Raw genomic sequence first — 19,573 nt, forward strand, 5'->3', positions numbered from 1 at the left:
GAAGTAGTTTCTCTCAATCTACCCTATTTGTTCCCCTTAATATCTTGAAAATTTAGATCAAATCACCCCTTAATCTTCTAAATTCCAGGGAATACAACCCTAGTTTGTGTAATCTCTCCTCATAACTTAACCCTTGGAGTTCAGGTATCATAATGGTAGATCTACATTGCACTCCCTTCAAGATTAACGTATCCTTCCTGAAGTGTGGTGCCTAGAACTGCACGAACTCCAGGTGTGGTCTAACTGGGTTTTGTATAGCTGTAGCATAACTTCTATAAGCTTGTATTCTAGCCTTCTAAATATAAAGGTCAGCATTCCATTAACAAGCCCTGGTTAGACCACACTTGGAGTACTGTGAGCAGTTCTCGGCATCATACCTTAGGAAGGATACATGAACCTTGGAGGGAGTGCAATGTAGTTCTACCATTATGATACCTGAACTCCAAGGGTTAAGTGACGAGGAGAGATTACCTTTACCTAACTTTTTGTTAAGTCCAAAGCTGACACAGGGACAGAGGTAAAAAGCAAAAAGTGAGCTAACTGCTGCAGTTCTAACAGGTTTGCTTTGCTACTGCAGAAAATTCATTAAAAACTTTAACATGAATAATTATTGTTGCAAATGATGGAAGTAATTGGAAAAGGATCTGCTCAGCTTATATTTAGAAATTTCTAGTCAGCTCAATCAAAAACTGGACCCAAAATTGGATGGGTGGCAAATCGAGATTAATGTAAGCTAGAAGTTGTGTGAAATATTTAAGCCATTGCTCTCGTAAGAGAAGAAACACAGGACATTCAAACAATGAGAGATAATCGAACACATCTGAGAGTGGGAGCACATTCAACTGCATCGGATATTTGAAGGGATTAGAAAGACCACAGGCAGCAAATAAACTAACTCACTTTAAAAAAAATTTGTTTACGGGATGTGAGTGTTGCTAGCAAGGCCAGCATTTGTTGCCCATCCCTAATTGCCCTTGAGAAGGTGGTGGTGAGCTGCCTTCAATAGAGGGCAGTTAAGAGTCAACCACATTGCTGTGGATCTGGAGTCACATATTGGCGAGACCAGGCAAGGACAGCAGATTTCCTTCCCTGAAGGACATTAGTGAACCAGTTAGGTTTTTTTTGACAATCCAGTAGTTTCATGGTCACCATTACTGATACAAGCTTTTTAATTCAAGATTTATTTAATTGAATTTAAATTCCCCAGCTGCCGGGGTGGGACTTGAACTCGTCTCGTTAGTCCAGGAGTACTAGTCCCGTGACAACCACTCTACTACCATACCCAAGTATTGTATTAAATTTTTTTCTTCTCAAATATTTAATATTCAGTATTCAAGTATTTGTTACTTTCCCAGTTTGATACACAAAAGGACCATAACGTTTTACTGCACCCTGCTTAATTCTTACCCTTCTTCAGTCTCGTTAATAATATCACAGATTTCCATATTCAGAGCCCAGTCTTCAGTCTGTAGTGATCCATCTGTAGCTCGTTCTGTTAATAAAGGATAGCAAAACTTCGGAACTTTGTGCAACACATAGCTTTTAAAAAAGGTACCATGAGAAGACTGCAAATGGAACAAATATCTGAGAGCTTGTTTGTCTTAAGATTGCCTGTGCACAAACATCAGTCCACCAGCCCAACATGGAACCGACAAGACTCTGATTTGAAAGGAGGCTTGCCAGTTGGGGGTAATACACTGACTGATTACACTGCAAAACATGGATAAGCATCAGTTAAAACTAAAAACTCAACTGAAATGTTAACATGCAACTCAAACCAGCCATTGGCAAGGAGACTGAACAGATTGGGCAGAGTTCATGATAGAACAGATTTGTTGGGGGAAAAGGCTGAATTTTGAAATGATTTTTCCTTATCCACATTTTCTCATCATCTTGCCTTTGCTGTGCTACAGCAGGGACTCCCAAACTTGGTAACGCGTACCCCCGACAGCTCTGGGGGTACACAGGAGAAATTGTTTAATGGTGGATTTAAGGTCTAATGCAAACAAAGAAACATTTTTTCAAATTCATCTTGAAAAAAAATTCTTTCATGGGTAGTGAGCGTCGCTGGCAAAGCCAGCATTTGTTGCCCATCCCCAACTGCCTTTGATAACTGAGTGGCTTGCTAGGCCATTTCAGAAGGCAGTTAAGAGTCAACCACATCACTGTGGGTCCAGAGTCACATGTAGGCCAGATCAGGGCGGCACAGTGGCGCAGTGGTTAGCACCGCGGCCTCACAGCTCCAGTGACCCGGGTTCAATTCTGGGTACTGCCTGTGTGGAGTTTGCAAGTTCTCCCCGTGTCTGCGTGGGTTTCCTCCGGGTGCTCCGGTTTCCTCCCACATGCCAAAGACTTGCTGGTTGATAGGTAAATTGGCCATTAGCAATTGCCCCTAGTATAGGTAGGTGGTAGGGAAAATATAGGGACAGGTGGGGATGTGGTAGGAATATGGAATTAGTGTAGGATTAGTATAAATGGGTGGTTGATGGTCGGCACAGACTCGGTGGGCCGAAGGGCCTGTTTCAGTGCTGTATCTCTAAACTAAACTAAACAGGTAAGGACAGCAGATTTCCTTCCCTAAAGGACGTTAGTGAACCAGATGGGTTTTTACGACAATTGATGTTAGTTTCATGGCACCATTACTGACACTAGCTTACAATTCCAGGCTTTTATTGATTAACTGACTTTAAATACCACCATTCATGTCCCCAGGACATTAGCCTGAGTCTCTGGATTACTCATTCAGTGACATTACCACTACGACACCATCTTCCCCAGTGTGTGAGTATGCATGTAAAGAAATAAAAAAAGTTAGGATGCTTCTGCGTGGATGTTTCCTCTGCTGTTGTATTTTTTTCCAAATGCAAGGGCATATGGCTTGGCTAGGGATGGGCTGGCAGATTTGTCCTGGGGGACAGGTCTCTGGGTTAATGGTTGTCAGCATCCCATCATCCAGCTCTTGGAGCTTTGTGGCACAGGTCTCCATGGAGGATTCATCCTCTTCTAAACTACTTGGAGCCTGTAGGGTCACCTGCAGCAATGCACCATCCGGGAGGAGGAGACCATTAGCTGAACTTACCTGGCCTTTTGCCTGGAGAAGCAAGCCACTGACTGCTGGTGATTTCCTGAGAGTGTGGGACTCCCAACTGGAGATGGACTTTAAGTCTGGAGCAGTGGGGTGACAACTGCTCCAGACCACTAACGTTAACCACCGACCATGGGCTGTGGGAGACCCCTGTGTCTTCATGCTGGCTCCTCCAGCACCTCCCCACCCCTGCGTCCAACCCTGTGGGGAATCCCTACACCCGGAGAGGAGCCTGGTTCATCCAGGATCCCACAACTGACAGCGCAAAGCAGCCAGCGTGTTTGATGGTTCTTGGTACCATAATGCAGGATGGAGACTCTGCTGAAAGCTTCACCGATTTAGGTAAGAAGTTCAGAAAATCAAAAAAAAATCTAACTCTTAATATCACAGCATCAGAATCTCTACACATCATTTAACACTCCCATTAATGAAACATCATTTAAATTATATATAAATGTGTGCATGATGGTACTAACATTTCTTGATGAAAAACGTTCAATTCACTGGTGTGCAGATACAACACAATAACCTGAATATCAAATTCAAACAAAAGCTTGCATTCATATGGCGTCTTTAACATAAAGAAAAAGGACTTTCCAAATGGAAGTTGGCAAGGAAAGGAATGCGAGTCATGGAGACAGAGATTATTAGGGGATAATGAAAATCTGACCAAAAAAATGGGTTTTCAGAATACTTTTAAAGGAGCAGAGACTGGTGAATATGCAGGGGAGGTTAAGGGAAGAGTGGAGCCAACGTATAGAAAACAAGCTTTCACATATTACTCCAAACATCATGTGTTACGCTTGAACAAATATCATGTCACATTAATGGCAGTAGTACTATTAAGCCATTGTTTAAGTTGTATATGTGAATGATAAATTGAATGTTTTATACAATGCTTGGGCATTAAAAGGGGCTGAAATATCAAAAGCAGTATGCTGGTAGGGGTATGGGTGCAGCTCATAGATCTGGAATAGGGTACACACTAAGTAAAGTTCGGGAAGTTCTGTGATATAGTGACGGTTCTGAGTATTGAGGAAAGAATGGAAGATACATGAAGGTCAGATTTTCATTAATGCAGAAGTCATGTTTGTACTAATAATTCAACTCATATTACATATGCATATTGGATTTATGGATTACATGCTAGGCTTTCTGGGTCTTCATACAAACATACAAGTGGGGAGACAGTGGCATAGTGGTACAGTCACTGGACTAGTAATCCAGAGACCCAGGGTGTTGCTCTGGGGACATGGGTTCGAATCCCACCACGGCAGAAGGTGGAATTTGAATTCAATTAATAAATCTTGAATTAAGAGCTAGTCTAATGACCAGTCATCATCTAATGATGGCCATTGTCGTAAAAACCCATCTGGTTCACTAATGTCCTTTAGGGGAGGATGGAAATCTACTGTCCTACAGTCTGGTCTGGCCTACATGTGACTCCAGACCCACAGCAATGTGGTTGACTCTTTCTTATATGCCCTCTGAAATGGCCTAGCAAGCCACTCAATTGTATCAAACCGCTACAAAGTCAATAAGGAATGAAACCAGACGGACCACCCGGCAACAACCAGGCAACGGAAACGACAATGGCAAACCCAGCCCTGTCAACCCTGCAAAGTCCTCTTTACGAACATCTGGAGCTTGTGCCAGAGTTGGGAGAGTTGTCCCACAGACTAGTCAAGCAAGAACCTGACATAGTCATACTCACGGAATCATACCTTACCGAAAATGTCCCAGACACTTCAATCACCATCCCCGGGTATGTCTGGTCCCACCGGCAGGACAGACCCAGCAGAGGTGGCAGCACAGAGGTATACAGTCAGAACAGTTGCCCTGGGAGTCCTCAACATTGACTCCAGACCCCATGAATTCTCACTGCATCAGGTCAAACATGGGCAAGGAAACCTCCTGCTGATTACCACCTACTGCCCCCTCTCAGCTGATGAATCAATACTCCCTCCATGTTGAAAACCACTTGGAGGAAGCACGGAGGGTGGCAAGGCCGCAGAATGTACTCTGGGTGGGGGATGTTAATGTCCATCACCAGGAGTGGCTCAGAAGCACCATGACTGACCGAGCTAGCAGAGTCCTAAAGAACACAGTTGCTACACTGGGTCTGCGGCAGGCGGTGAGGGAAAAACATACTTGACCTCGCCTTTAGCAATCTGCCAGCCGCAGATGCACCAGTCCATGACAGTATTGGTAGGAGTGACCATCCCACAGTCCTTGTGGAGACAAAGTCCCATCTACACACTGAAGATGCACTCCATCATGTTGTGTGGCACTACCGTGCTAAATGGGATAGATTTTGAACAGATCGAGCAATGCAAAACTGGGCATCAATGAGGCGCTGTGGACCAACAGTAGCAGAATTGCACTCAACCACAATTTGTAACCTCATGGCCTGGCATATACCCCACGCTATCATTACCATCAAGCCGGGGGATCAACCTTGGCTCAATGAAGAGTGCAGGAGGGTATGCCAGGAGTAGCACCAGGCATAGCTCAAAATGAGGTTTCAACCTGGTGAAGCTATATCCCAGGACTACTTGCGTGCTAAGCAGCATGCAATAGACAGAGCAACGTGATCCTATAACCAACGGATCAGATTCCACATCCAGTTATGAATGGTGGTGGACAATTTAACTGGAGGAGCTGGCTCCACAAATATCCCCCATCCTCAAATGATGGGGGAGCCCAGCAAATCAGTGCAAAAGATAAGGCGGAAGCATTTGCAACAATCTTCAGCCAGAAGTGCCGAGTTGATGATCCATCTCGTCCTCCTCCTTAAGTCCCCAGCATCATAGATGCCAGACTTCAGCCAATTCGATTCACTCCGTGTGACATCAAGAAACAACTGAAGACACTGGATACTGCAAAGGCAATGGGCCCTGACAATGTTCCGGCAATAGTACTGAAGACCTGTGCTCCAGAACATGCCGCACCCCTAGCCAAGCTGTTCCAGTACAGCTACAACACTGGCATCTACCCTGCAATGTGGAAAATTGCCCAGGTATGTCCTGTACACAAAAAAACAGGACAAATTCAACCCGGCCAATTACCGCCCTATCAGTCTATTCTCAATCATCAGTAAAGTGATGGAAGGTGTCATCGACAGTGCGATCAAACGTCATTTGCTTAGCAATAACCTGCTCAGTGACGCTCAGTTTGGGTTCCGCCAGGGCCACTCAGCTCCTGACCTCATTACAGCCTTGGTTCAAACATGGACAAAAGAGCTGAACTCCAGAGGTGAGGTGAGAGTGATTGCCCTTGACATCAAGGCAGCAGTTAACTGAGTATGGCATCAAGCAGCCCTAGCAAAACTGAAGTCAATGGGAATCAGGGGGGGTGGAAACTCTCCACTGGTTGGAGTCATACCGAACACAAAGGAAGATGGTTGTGGTTGTTGGAGGACAATCATCTCAGCTCCAAGACATAACTGCAGGTGTTCCTCAGGGTAGTGTCCTAGCACCAAACATCTTCAGCTGCTTCCTCAATGACCTTACTTCAATCATAAGGTCAGAAGTGGGGATGTTCGCTGATGATTGCACAATGTTCAGCACTATTCGCGACTCATCAGATACTGAAGCAGTCACTGAGAAATGCAGCAAGACCTGGACAATAGCCAGGCTTGGGCTGATGAGTGGCAAGTAACATTCGTGCCACACAAGTGCCAGGCAATGACCCTTGACATTCAATGGCATTACCATCGCTGAATCCCCCACTATCAACATCCTAAGGGTTACCATTGACCAGAAACTGAACTGGAGTAGCCATATAAATACTGTGGTTACAAGAGCAGGTCGGAGGCTAGGAATCATACGGTGAGTAACTCATCTCCTAACTTCCCAAAGCATATCCACCATCTACAAGGCACGAGTTAGGAGTGTGATGGAATACTCTCCACTTGCCTGGATGGGTGCAGCTTCAACAACACTCAAAAAGCTTGACACAATCCAGGACAAAACAGCCCGCTTGATTACCACCCCATCCACAAACATTTACTCCCTCCACCACCGACACACAGTGGCAGCACTGTGTACCATCTACAAGATGCACTGCAGCAACGCACCAAGGTTCCTTAGACAGCACCTTCCAAACCCATGACCTCTACCAACTAGAAGAACAAGAACAGCAGATGCATGAGAACACCACCACCTGCAAGTTTCCCTCCAAACCACACACCATTCTGACCTGGAACGATGTTGCAGTTCCTTCACTATCGCTGGGTCAAAATCTTGGAACTCCCTTCCTTACAGCACTGTGGGTGTACCTATCCCACATGGATTGCAGTGGTTCAAGAAGGCAGCTCACCACCACCTTCTCAAGGACAATTAGGGATGGGCAATAAATGCTGGTCTAACCAGCGATGCCCACATCCCTTGAACGAATTTTAAAAACATACAAATTAGGAGGAGTAGGCCAATCGGCCCCTTGAACCTGTTCCGCCATTCAATAAGATCATGGCTGATCTGATTGTAACTTCAACTCCACATTCCTGTCCACCCTCAATAACCTTTCACCCCCTTGTTTATCAAGAATCTATCCATCTCTGCCTTAAAAATATTTCAAGACTCTGCTTCCACCGCCTTTTGAGGAAGTGAGTGCCAAAGACTCTCAAAACTCAGAAAAAATTTCTCATCTCTGTCTTAAATGGGCAACCCCTTATTTTTAAACAGTGACCCCTAGTTCTAGATTCTCCCACAAGGGGAAACATCCTTTCCACATCCCCCCTGTCAAGACCCCTCAGGATCTTATATGTTTCAATCAAGTCGCCTCTTACTCTTCTGAACTCCAGCAGATACAAGCCTAGCCTGTCCAACCTTGCCCCATAAGACAACCCACCTATTCCAGGTATTAGTCTAGTAAACCTCCTCTGAACTGCTTCCAGTGCATTTAAATCCTTCCTTAACTAAGGAGACCAATACTGTACTCAGTACTCTAGATGTGGTCTCACCAATGCCCTCTATAGCTGAAGCACAACTTCCATACTTGTGTATTCAATTCCCCTCACATTCGATTAGCTTTCCTAATTATTTGCCGTACCTGCATACTAAACTTTTGCGATTCATGCACTCGGACACCCAGAGCCCTCTGCATCTCAGAGCTCTGCAATCTCTCACCATTTAGATAATATGCTTTTTCATTCTTCCTGCCAAAATGGACAATTACACATTTGCCCACATTATACTCCATTTGCCAGATCTTTGCCCACTCACTTAACCTGTTTATATCCCTTTGTAGCCTCATGTCCTCTTCACAACTTACTTTCTTACCTATCTTTGTGTCATCAGCAAATTTAGCAACCACACCTTCGGTCCCTTCATCCAAGTAATTTATATAAATTGTAAAAAGTTGAGGCCCCAGCACTGATCCCTGTGGCACACCAGATCATTACATCTTGCACACCAGAAAAAGGCACAATTTATGCCTACTCTGTTTCCTGTTAGCTAACCAATCTTCTATTCATGCCAAACTGTTACCTCTTACACCATGAGCTTTTATTTTCCTTAATAACCTTTGATGTGGCACCTTATCAAATGCCTTCTGGAAATCTAAGTGCAGTACATCCAGCAGTTCCCCTTTATCCACAGCACATGTTACTTCTTCAAAGAACTCAAATAAATTGGTTAAATATGATTTTCCTTTCACAAAACCATGTTGAGACTGCCTGATTACCTTGGATTTTTCTAAGTGCCCTGCTATAATGTCTTGAATAATAGCTTCTAACATTTTCCCTATGACAGATGTTAAGCTAACTGGCCTGTAGTTTCCTGCTTTCTGTCTCCCTCCCTTTTTTAGTAAAAGAGGTTACATTTACTATTTTCCAATCTAATGGAACCTTCCCCGAATCTTGGAAAATTAAAACCAACACTTCAACTATCTCACTAACCATTTCTTTTAATACCCTAGGATAAAGCCCATCAGGACCCAGGGACTTGTCAGCCTGCAGCTCCAACAATTTGCTCAGTACCAATTCCCTGGTGATTGTACTTTTCTTGGGTTCCTCCCTCCCTTACATTTCCTGATTTTCAGCTATTTCTGAATGTTACTTGTATCCTTTATGGTGAAGACTGATGCAAAATACCTGTTCAATTCATCTGCCATCTCCTTATTTTCCCTTATTAATTTTCCAGACTCATTTCCTATAGGACCAACCCTCACTTTGTTAACTCTTTTAAAAATATCTATAGGAACTCATACTATCTTCTTTATATTTCTAGCCAGCTTTCTCTCATACTCTAATTTTTCCCTCCCTATTAATCTTTCAGTCTTTGTTTGCTGCTTTTTATATTCTGGCCAATCTTATCTGCCACCCATCTTTGCGCAATTATATGCTTTTTCTGTAAGTTTGATACGACCTTTAACTTTTTTTTAGTAACCATGGATGGTGGGTCCTCCCTTGGAATTTTTCTTTCTCGTTGGAATGTATCTATTCTGTGTATTCTTAAATATCCTCTTAAATGTCTGCCACTGCATTTCTATTGACCTATCCCTTAACCTACTTTGCCAATTCACTTTTGCTAGCTCTGCTTTCATGCCTTCTTAATTGCCCTTATTTAAGCTGAAAATAGTAGTCACAGACCTACTCTTCTCTCCCTCAAACTGAATGTAAAATTCAATCATATGATTGCTGCCGCCTAGGGGCGCCTTCACAATGAGGACATTAATTCATCCTATTCATTCTAACTTCAAACCTGTTGAGCATATTATTGTCAAAGGGAAAATTAGATATCCAAATAACTAAATGGAAATAAAATTAATGATCAAAGTATATTTACACTCTGGCAAGACTATTCAGTTGTGCATGAATCATCTGTGTTAAGGACTTCAATTTTACTGCAGTCTTTACATTTCATTTTAGTGACTGCTAGCTTTCCTTCATTTTCTTCAGCTAAATTAAATTCTCTCTGAACATTAACATAGGTTTGAAGGAATGTGCTGGGATCACTAAGGAATTAACCAAGCAACAGAATTTCCTGCAGAAAGAATATGGATAGAATTAATTTTGCATTTTCTTCTTTTCCCCCTCATCTTCAGAAGGCATGGACTCTTAATGGGGTACAGTTCCAGGGACACTGGCAGTCCTTTAGTACCTCATTTGAGGAGCTGTGCTTCATGCCTGACCTAAACAGGAGGTCATAGCAGGGCACTTGAAATGCCAGTCCTCTTCACAGATGTGCACTTTTCACCAGGAGTCATTCAATCATGATCAACAGTCGTTGATTTTTCCCTCCCCATCTCAAAGATGCTGAGATCAGCTAACATGAAGAAAAAAAACTCGCACATTTTAAAACTATCTCCTCAGCACTCGATAGTCAATTAATTATTTTTGAAATAAAAACAGCAAGTGCTGACAATACTCAGCAGGTCTGGCAGCATCTATGGAGAGAGAAGTGGGGGGGGGGGCGTGAGGGCGTGGAGGGTTTGGATATAGGGAAATTTGGAAATTCAAAGAGATGGGTCGAGCCATCGGAGCAGGATAATGATGTGGGTAAATGCTAACAGAATGGGACAAGAAGCCACAGAGTTTAACAAAAATTGTACATCGGCAAATATGACCATTGCAGGGAATAGAGGAAAAAAATTGAAATTCAAGGTCCTTTATCTGAATGCATGTGTATCTGCAATAAGATAGATGAACTAGTGGCACAAATAGAGGTAAATGATCTAGATCTAATTACCATTACTGAGACATGGTCACAAAGGAAATCAACGTTGGGAAATGAATATTTCAGGGTACACAATATTTCAGAGACAGACAGAATGGCAAAAAAGAAGGGGTAGCCCTGACAGTAAAGGATGACATAAGGACATTAATAAGGGATCTAGTCTCAGAAAATCATGAAGTAGAATCAGTTTGGGTGGAAATTAGGAATAGCAGGAGTCAGAAAACATTGGTGGGAATAGTTTATAGGCCCCCGAACAGTAGTTACATTATTGGACAGAACATTAAATGGGAAATTATTGGAGCTTGTAACAAAGATAATGTATTAATTGTAGGGGACTTAAATCTGCATATAGACTGGGACAAGTCAAATTGGCAACAATGGTCTAGAAGATGAATTTGTAGAATGTTTTCCTGACAGTTTCTTGGAACAATATGTTGTAGAACCGACTAGGAATAAAGCTATCTTAGATCTCGTATTGTGTCATTAAACAGGGTTAATTAGCAATGTCGTAGTAAAAGATCCACTGGGAAATAGTGATCATAATACCAATCAGTTTCATGTTAAGTTTGAAAGTGACACATTTCACCACAAAGAAGAATCTTAAACTTAAACAAAGCCAATTACAAAGGTATGAAGGGAGAACTGGCTACGGTTAATTGGGTTAATAGAATGAAAGTTATGGCGGTAAATGAACAGTGGGAAATATTTAAAGAAACAATTCAAAGGGTTCAACAAAAGTACATTCCGTTCAAAAACAAAAACTTATCAAGAAAGATCCATCTATGGCTCACTCAGGAAGTTAAGGAGAATATTAGACTAAAAGAAGAGGCTTACAATGTTCCAAAAAACAGTAGCAAGTCTGAGGATTGGGAGTGTTTTAGAAACCAGCAAAGGGCCACCAAAAAGTTGATAAAAAGGGAAAAAAACTGAATGACAGTAAACTAGCCAGCAATATAAAAACAGATTGTAAGAGTTTTTATAAGTACATAAAAAGAGAGCAGCTAAAGTAGACGTTGGTCCCTCAGAGGCAGAGACAGGAGAAATCATCATGGAGAATGAGGAAATGGCAGAGGCACTGAACAAATATTTTGTGTCTGTCTTCACATTAGAAGACAAAAGTTACATACCAGAAATAAACAATAACCTAGAGGCTAAAATGTGAGGAAATTAAGGAAATCGGTATCAGCCAAGAAAAGGTATTGGAGAAACTTGAGGGACTAAAATCTGTCCTAAGGGTTCATGGTGTTGGGGGTAATATATTAGCATGGATAGAGGATTGGTTAACAGACAGGAAACAGAGTGGGCATAAATGGGGCATTTTCAAGTTGACAGGCAGTGAATAATCAGGTGCCGCAAGGATCAATGCTGGGGCCTCAGCATTTTACATTCTATATTAATGACTTAGATGAAGAGACAGAGTGTAATGTATCTAAGTTTGCTGATGATACAAAGCTCAGTGGAAAGGTAAGCTGCGGGGAGGACATTGAGAGGCTGCAAAGATATGGACAAGTTAAATGAGTGGGCAACAAGATGGCAATTGGGGTACAATATAGGGAAGTGTGAAGCTGTTCACTTTGGTCATAAAAATAGAAAAGCAGAACATTTATAAAAAGTTGTTAAACTGATAAGTGCTGATGTACAGAGAGACTTGGGTATACTTGTACAAGGAATGCACAAAGTTAACATGCAGGTACAGCAAGCAATTAAGAAGGCAAATAGCATGTTGGCCTTTACTGCAAGGGGATTGCAGTACAGGAATAAAGGCGCCTTATTATAATTGTGCAGGGCTTTGGTGGCACCGCACCTGGAATACAGTGTGCAGTTTTAGTTTCCATATTTAAGAAAGAATATACTTGCACTGGGGGCGGTGCAGCAAAGATTTACTAAATTGGTGCTTGGGATGAGGGGTTGTCCTATGATGAGAGGCTGTGTAAACTGGGCCGATATTCTCTGGAGTTTAGAAAAATGAGAGGTAATTTAATTGAGACAAACAAGATTCTGACAGGGCTTGAGAGGGTAGAAGCTGAGAGATTGTTTCCACTGGTAGGGGAATCTAGAACGTGGGGGCACAGTCTCAGAATAAGGGGCCGATTATTCAGGACTGAGATGAGGAGAAATGACTTCACTCAGAGGGTTGTGAATCTTTGGAATTCTAGGGAATCAAGGGATATGGGGAGTCAGCAGGAGAGTGGAAATGAAGCCCAAGATCAGCCATGATCTTATTGAATGGCAGAGCAGGCTCGATGGGCCACATGGTCTACTTCTGCTCCTATTTCTTGTGTTCTTGTGTTAACTTTGCTTCTCTCTCCACAGATGCTGCCAGACCTCCTGAGTCATTTTCTGTTTTTATTTCAGATTTCCAGCATCCACAGTATTTTGCTTGCAATTAGTTTTTAAGTGTAAACAGTTATTCAAATAAATGTGGCAGATAATTTGCATACTGCTAGGTCCCACATAGATATAATTAGATATATGACCAGTTGCTCTGTTTTGGTGGTGTTTGTGGGTTAAATATTGGCTAGCACACCCTGTTCTTCAGTCATGGAATCTTTTATGACATGGGCAGTTGGGCCTTCGGTTTAACATCTCATTCAAAAGATGGCACCTCTGACAGTAATACACTCCCTTGGTACTGCTAGATAAGTCAGGTGTCAGGCTAGATAATGTGTTCAAGTTATGGCGTGGAGCTTGAACCCACAGCTTTACGACACAAAAGACACGAGCGTAACCATCAAATCAAATTGACTCAAGTGAATCAAACCTGGAGTCCTCGATTCTGCACTAGCCGAGGCTTCAGTTCTGGAATTAAATATATGGAATAGCTTTGATACAGCTTTCAGTTTCCATTTAGCACCTTCTCATATTGGTATAACTAGACATATTGCACTGTTCTGGCACAGAAAAGTGTGGCTAAGTATACACAGATTACATGCCTTTAGTAATACAACACCTGGACTCTAAATATCAAGTCTACGCCCTTCTCAAGTCCTTGAATGTTTAAAAAATGCATGGCTGCAAATATATGTGACAGAATTTTCTATAGCAGGTAGAGGTCATAAACCACATACATAAATAGAAAGTATGTTGGACCCTGGGTGGAGGGACGTCTGTTTATGCGAGTAGAAGAATAATCAGTCAAAGAAACTGCCATTTTGAAGCTGTGGATCTCCTTCATGCATGTAAGAGAGCAAAGAAACTGCGCACTGCAGGTTGTTAATTTATCATAAGAACACAAAGTAATATTTTAAAAATGGAGTACAGAAAATGTCCTGTTTCAAAGTGTTTTTCAACAAAATGTGGAGTGGGTCAGTCTTGAATGTGCTATCAAATAGACCAATTTTGCCCCTCATCTCGAAGGGAAAAGGCTTTTATGAAATGTCCTGAAAAATATAGGTCGTATTAATATTAGATTAGTCCCATGCAATGAATACGGATTCATCATGATCATTGAAATAATCTTGTTTGAAAACTAGCTGCCACAGACTGGCTTAAGCAGAGAGTGTTCTGATGCGATTTAAACTGAAGGAGCTGTGTATTTTCTCTCTCAAAATTCTACCAAGCAACAAGCCAAATTAATTCCCCAAGAAAATAAGAAAAGCTTTTCTTTCTTAACAAAGATTCAGTATTGCTGTGTTCACTACTGAAGGGATAGTTACTGCTGCAACAGCTGAATAGCTAAATTCCTATCTTTGAAGGACCCATTTTTTTCCTCGTCAGACCAGTGTGAAGACCTCAAGTGACCTTGGACTATCTCTACATTAGAAGACTCCATTAGTCAGGAACGTAACTTGCAAAGACTTTATTTTTATTTTTTCGGTCAGCTAATTAAAAACTGACTTACTGTTACTTTTAGTATATGTATGCGAATGCAGGAGTTAGATTTTTAAATAAGTTATAAGGTCTTTAGACATTGGTTTATCTTAGTAGTCTTAAGATTTTTCTTTTTTTTAAATAAATAGTTAATTTGTTGTTATCTAGATACCTGGTTTGGTCTGCTTCAATCAGGGGTTACTAGAGTGTTCAATTTGGCTGCTTTTGGAAAGCTTAAAGAAATATGCTGTGACTTGTGGAGTGACGGAACTGTAAAAACTGTGAAAAGACCCCCTAGTAGCAGTTCTGAGGTGTTAGATTGTATAAATGCACAAATTAGGCAAGTGTGTAACAAAGGCAGAGTAGTATTAATGGGGGATTTTAACTTACACATAGATTGGGAGAGGCAGACTAGCAGCTTATAAGAGCTACTAAAACAGATTATGAAAGGAAACTTGCAAGGGACATCAACATCAATAAGAAGTTTTATAATTACATAAAGGGAAAACAGGTGGTCAGGAGCAATGTAGGCCCACTAAAAGCTGAAACTGGAGATATTGTCATTGATAATGGGGAAATGGCAGACATGTTGAACAATTACTTTGCCTCAGTATTTATAGTTGAAAAGGAGGTTAACTTGCCGGAAGTCCTGAAAAAATTAATAGCTGATAGGGGACAGGGACTTAATACAAGTAAATCAACAGTAACAAAGAAATTAATGGAACTAAAGAGTGAGAAATCCCCAGGACCTGACGGTTTCCATCCGAGGGTGTTAAAGGAAGTAGGAGATGCCCTAACTATAGTCTTTCAGAGTTCCCTAGATTTAGGAGTGGTCCCTCTGGATTGAAAAGTTGCACGTCACTCCACTTTTCAAGAAGGGTGAAAGCGGGAACCAAGGAAATTACAGACCAGTTAGCCTGACATCTATGGTGGGCAAGTTGCTGGAGTCTATAATCAAGGATAGGGTGACTGAACACCTAGAAAAATTGCAGTTAATCAGGGACAGCCAGCATAGATTCATGACAGGAAGGTCATGCCTGACAAATCTCATTGAATTATTTGAAGAGGTGACTAAGGTAGTGGACAGGGGAGTGTCTATGGATGTTATTTATCAAATGCCTCCTGGAAGTCCATATAAAGTCCCACATAAGAGACTGTTAACTAAGGTAGAAGCCCATGGAATTGAGGACAAATTATTGACATGGTTAGAAAGTTGGTTGAGTGGTAGGCGACAGAGAGTGGGGATAATGGGTAAGTACTCCGATTGGCAGCATTTAACTAGTGGTGTCCCGCAGGGATCTGTGTTGGGGCCTCAATTATTCATTAATGACTTGGATGATGGCATAGCAAGTCATATATCCAAATGTGCTGATGATACAAAGTTAGGCGGCATTGTAGAGTCTAGATGATGGCATAAAATTGCAAAGAGCTATTGAAAGACTAAGTGAGTGGGCAAAACTGTGGCAGATGGATTTCAATGCGGGCAAGTGAGAGGTTCTCCATTTTGGATCAAAAAAGGATAGAGCAGGGTACTTCCAAAATGGGAAGAGGTTAAGTACAGTGGATGTCCAAAGAGACTTGGGGGCTCAGGTGCATAGATCTTTAAAATGCCACGAGCAAGTGCAGAAAATAATCAAAAAGGCTAATGGAATGCTAGCCTTTATACCTAGTGGATTGGAGAATAAAGATAGAGGTTATGCTGCAGCTGTACAAAACCCTGGTTAGACTCCACTTGGAGTACTGTGAGCAGTTCTGGGCACCACACCTTAGGAAGGATATATTGGCCTTGGAGGGAGTGCAACGTAGGTTTACAAGAATGATACCTGGACCACAAGGGTTAAGTTACGAGGAGAGATTACACAAATAGGCCTGCTTTCGCTAGAATTTAGAAGGTTAAGGGGTGATCTGATTGAAGTCTTCAAGATATTGACAGGAAAAGACAGGCTAGACAAAGATAAACTATTTCCACTGGTTGGAGATTCTAAAACTAGGGGGCATAGTCTAAAAATTAGGACCAGACCATTCAGGAGAGATGTGAGGAAGCACTTCTTCAAGCAAAGGGTGGTAGAGGTTTGGAATTTTCTTCCACAAACAGCAGTTGAAGGTAGAACAGTTGTTAATTTTAAATCTGAGCTAGATAGATTTTTGTTAAGCAAAGATATTAAGGGATATGGGCCAAAGGCAGGTATATGGAGTTAGGCCGCGTATCAACGATGATCTCATTGAATGGCGGGACAGGTTCGAGGGGCTGAATGGCCTACTCCTGTTCCTATCTTCCTATGTAACTGAATTAACAGTGCGTTGCTTCCACCGTGATCAGAGTCATATATTTTATTGGGGGAGGCTTTGTCCTGCGTGGTCGTAACATATTAATTGGTGGCTTACCCGTGATCAAATCATATTTAGTTAGGTGGCTCGCTCCGGGATAGAATCAGACTAATTTGGGGGGCTCGCGTTTAGAATATCAATTGCTCATCTTTGGGATAACGTACAAATTGGGGTCTTGCGTCTGGCATCATATTAATTGCTCTCGTGTCTGGAATCATATCAATTGGAAACTTGATTATTGGGATCCAAATCTAATGTCAATTATGAAAAATAAATGGAACCAAGATTCTTGTAAAATAAGGTATTGTCTATCCCATTGCAATGGCATTAGAGGTTGCAGCAGAGTATTTGGGAAAGCAGAAGGTTTCCCTCAGTGACTTGATAACTTTAAGAGCAAACTAAAGGAATCGGCAGCAAAATTGTGGTTAGAATTGAAATCAGGTGCCACAAAAGCAGAGATAATTGACATAATTGCCCAACATCTGGAATTAGACGATGAGAGACAAGAAGGTATTAAGTCAGAGAGTGATGCAGTAGAATTGGCTAGAATTCAATTAGAATTAAGAAAACTTGAATTTCAGAGAGGAAGTGAAAGAGGAGAGGGGAAATATAGGTTAAAAGAGATGGAACTAAGACAAAGGGGTGAACTTTACTCCAGAGAAACTTCGGGTCAGGAAGAATCTGAATTCAGTTCAGGACCCAGCGAAAAGCTGTTTAAATTTATACAAGCTCTTCCTAAGTTTGAGGAAAGGGACATAGAGGCATTTTTCATATCTTTTGAACAAACAGCCAAACAGATGAAACGGCCGAAGGAAAGTTGAACACTGCTTATGCAAAGCAGATTGGTAGGCAGAGTTCATGATGTTTATGCCATGCTTCCTAAAGAGGCTTCTGCAGATTATGAGATTGCAAAAAAGGCTATTCTCGCTGCACATGAATTAGTCCCTGAAGATTAACGTCAGAAGTTTTGGAACTTACGGAGATTGGCTGGGCAGACATATAGAATTTGAGAGGGTGAAGCAAATTAATTTTGACCATTGGATACAAGCATTAAAGATAGAAACCACATATGAGAAGTTTCGAGAGTTGATTCTCTTAGAAGAGTTTAAAACCTCCATTCCTTCAGTAGTGAGAACTCACGTAGATAACCTGAAAGTTTTGAAAGCTAGGCAAGCGGCAGAAATTGCTGATGATTTTGAGCTTGTGAATAAGCCAAAACCTTTTGTCTGTCACCTCCATAAACCTGAGAAGGATCGAAAGCGAGAGAGTGAAAGGAAGGCAAGTAGCCGGGGACAAGAACGAACAGCTGGGAATGCCCCAGGATCACCTCCTCTGGTTAGAAAGGAAAGTGCTGAGGGTAGAAGTGAGGTTCGCAAGCCGAAGTGTTATCATTGCCACAAAACGGGTCATCTTCGTTCAGAATGCTGGAAATTGCAAGTTAAACCCATAGGACTTGTTGGGGTACGCAAAGCTAATGCAGAGGAAAAGTCTCTGACTGAAAGTATAACAGACCATGCTATAGCTTTAATGACAGTTGTAAAACCAGATACTAAAAGGAGTGGTTAAGAATAAAATACCCGAGAGTTATAATGCATTTTTGTCAAAGGGGAGAGTATCTTCATATCCTGTAAGCGAGGCAGGAAAACCTATTATACTCAGGGATACAGCAGCAACCCAAACACTCTTGCTGGGGAAAGATATAACATTTCCATCAGAGAACACCTTGAATGATAAAGTTTTAGTTAATGGAACTGGCAGGGAGTATATACCCATACCTTTATATAAAATACGCTGAGAGAGTTACTTAATATCTGGGATGGTAACTGTATAAGTTGTCCACAGTTTGCCAGTAGAGGGAAATGATCTACTCCTAGGAAATGATTTGGCCAGATCAAAAGTATCAGTTTCTCCTATAATTACAGTGGAACCAAGTGAAATTAAGGAAACGGAGCAATTACAGGAACAAGTTCCGGGAATATTTCCTGCGTATGTAGTCACCCGAGCAATGGCTAAACAGGATCCACTGTTGGAGGTAAAAGTGGCACCAGATAGCCAAATATCTGAAACCTTATTTGGGGTTTTAGATAATCCAAACGGGATGTTTAACAGATCGTCTATCATTGTAGCACAGCAGGCTGATACAGTGATATACCGAATGGCACAGACAACTCTGACAGAAGCTGAGGCAAAGGAGTTCCAGCAGGCTATTGTATGGCAAACAAGGTTTTGAGGAGGAAATGCAGACCACCTCATAGACCTGCAGACGAAGACTGGACAGTTGTTGAACAGATAGTGATATCACCTAAATATCGCCAGGGATCATTAAGGTTAGCACATGACATTCCATTTGCAGGACATAGGGGAATTCAGAAGATCAAATCACGCATAAGCCAACATTACTACTGACCAGGTCTTAGAAAGGATGTCATACAATTTTGTAGGACATGCCATACATGTCAAATGGTGAGAAAACCGCAACCTACCATAAAACAGGCATCACTAGTTCCCATACCAGTGATTGAGGAACCGTTTAGCAGAGAATTAGCAGACTGTGTAGGACCCTTGCCAAAAACAAAAGCAGGACATCAATACATACTTACTATCATAGATATAGCTACTCGATTTCCAGAGGCCATTCCTTTGAGGACGATTACTGCTAGAATAGTAGAAA

General features: G+C 41.8%; 1 protein-coding gene across 6 annotated transcripts in view; it reads right to left on the reverse strand.

Moving 5' to 3' along the window:
* Positions 1-19,573, reverse strand: part of tom1l2 (target of myb1 like 2 membrane trafficking protein) — a 78,658-nt gene that overhangs the window by 49,174 nt on the left and 9,911 nt on the right. For all 6 annotated transcript variants that reach the window (XM_068055949.1, XM_068055946.1, XM_068055945.1 and 3 more), the window contains exon 2: positions 1,408-1,492. In XM_068055949.1, coding sequence (XP_067912050.1) covers positions 1,408-1,492 — 85 coding nt within the window. The remainder of the gene's footprint in view (positions 1-1,407; positions 1,493-19,573) is intronic.

This window comes from Heterodontus francisci, chromosome 24, assembly GCF_036365525.1.
Source record: "Heterodontus francisci isolate sHetFra1 chromosome 24, sHetFra1.hap1, whole genome shotgun sequence".
Classification (NCBI taxonomy): domain Eukaryota; kingdom Metazoa; phylum Chordata; class Chondrichthyes; order Heterodontiformes; family Heterodontidae; genus Heterodontus; species Heterodontus francisci.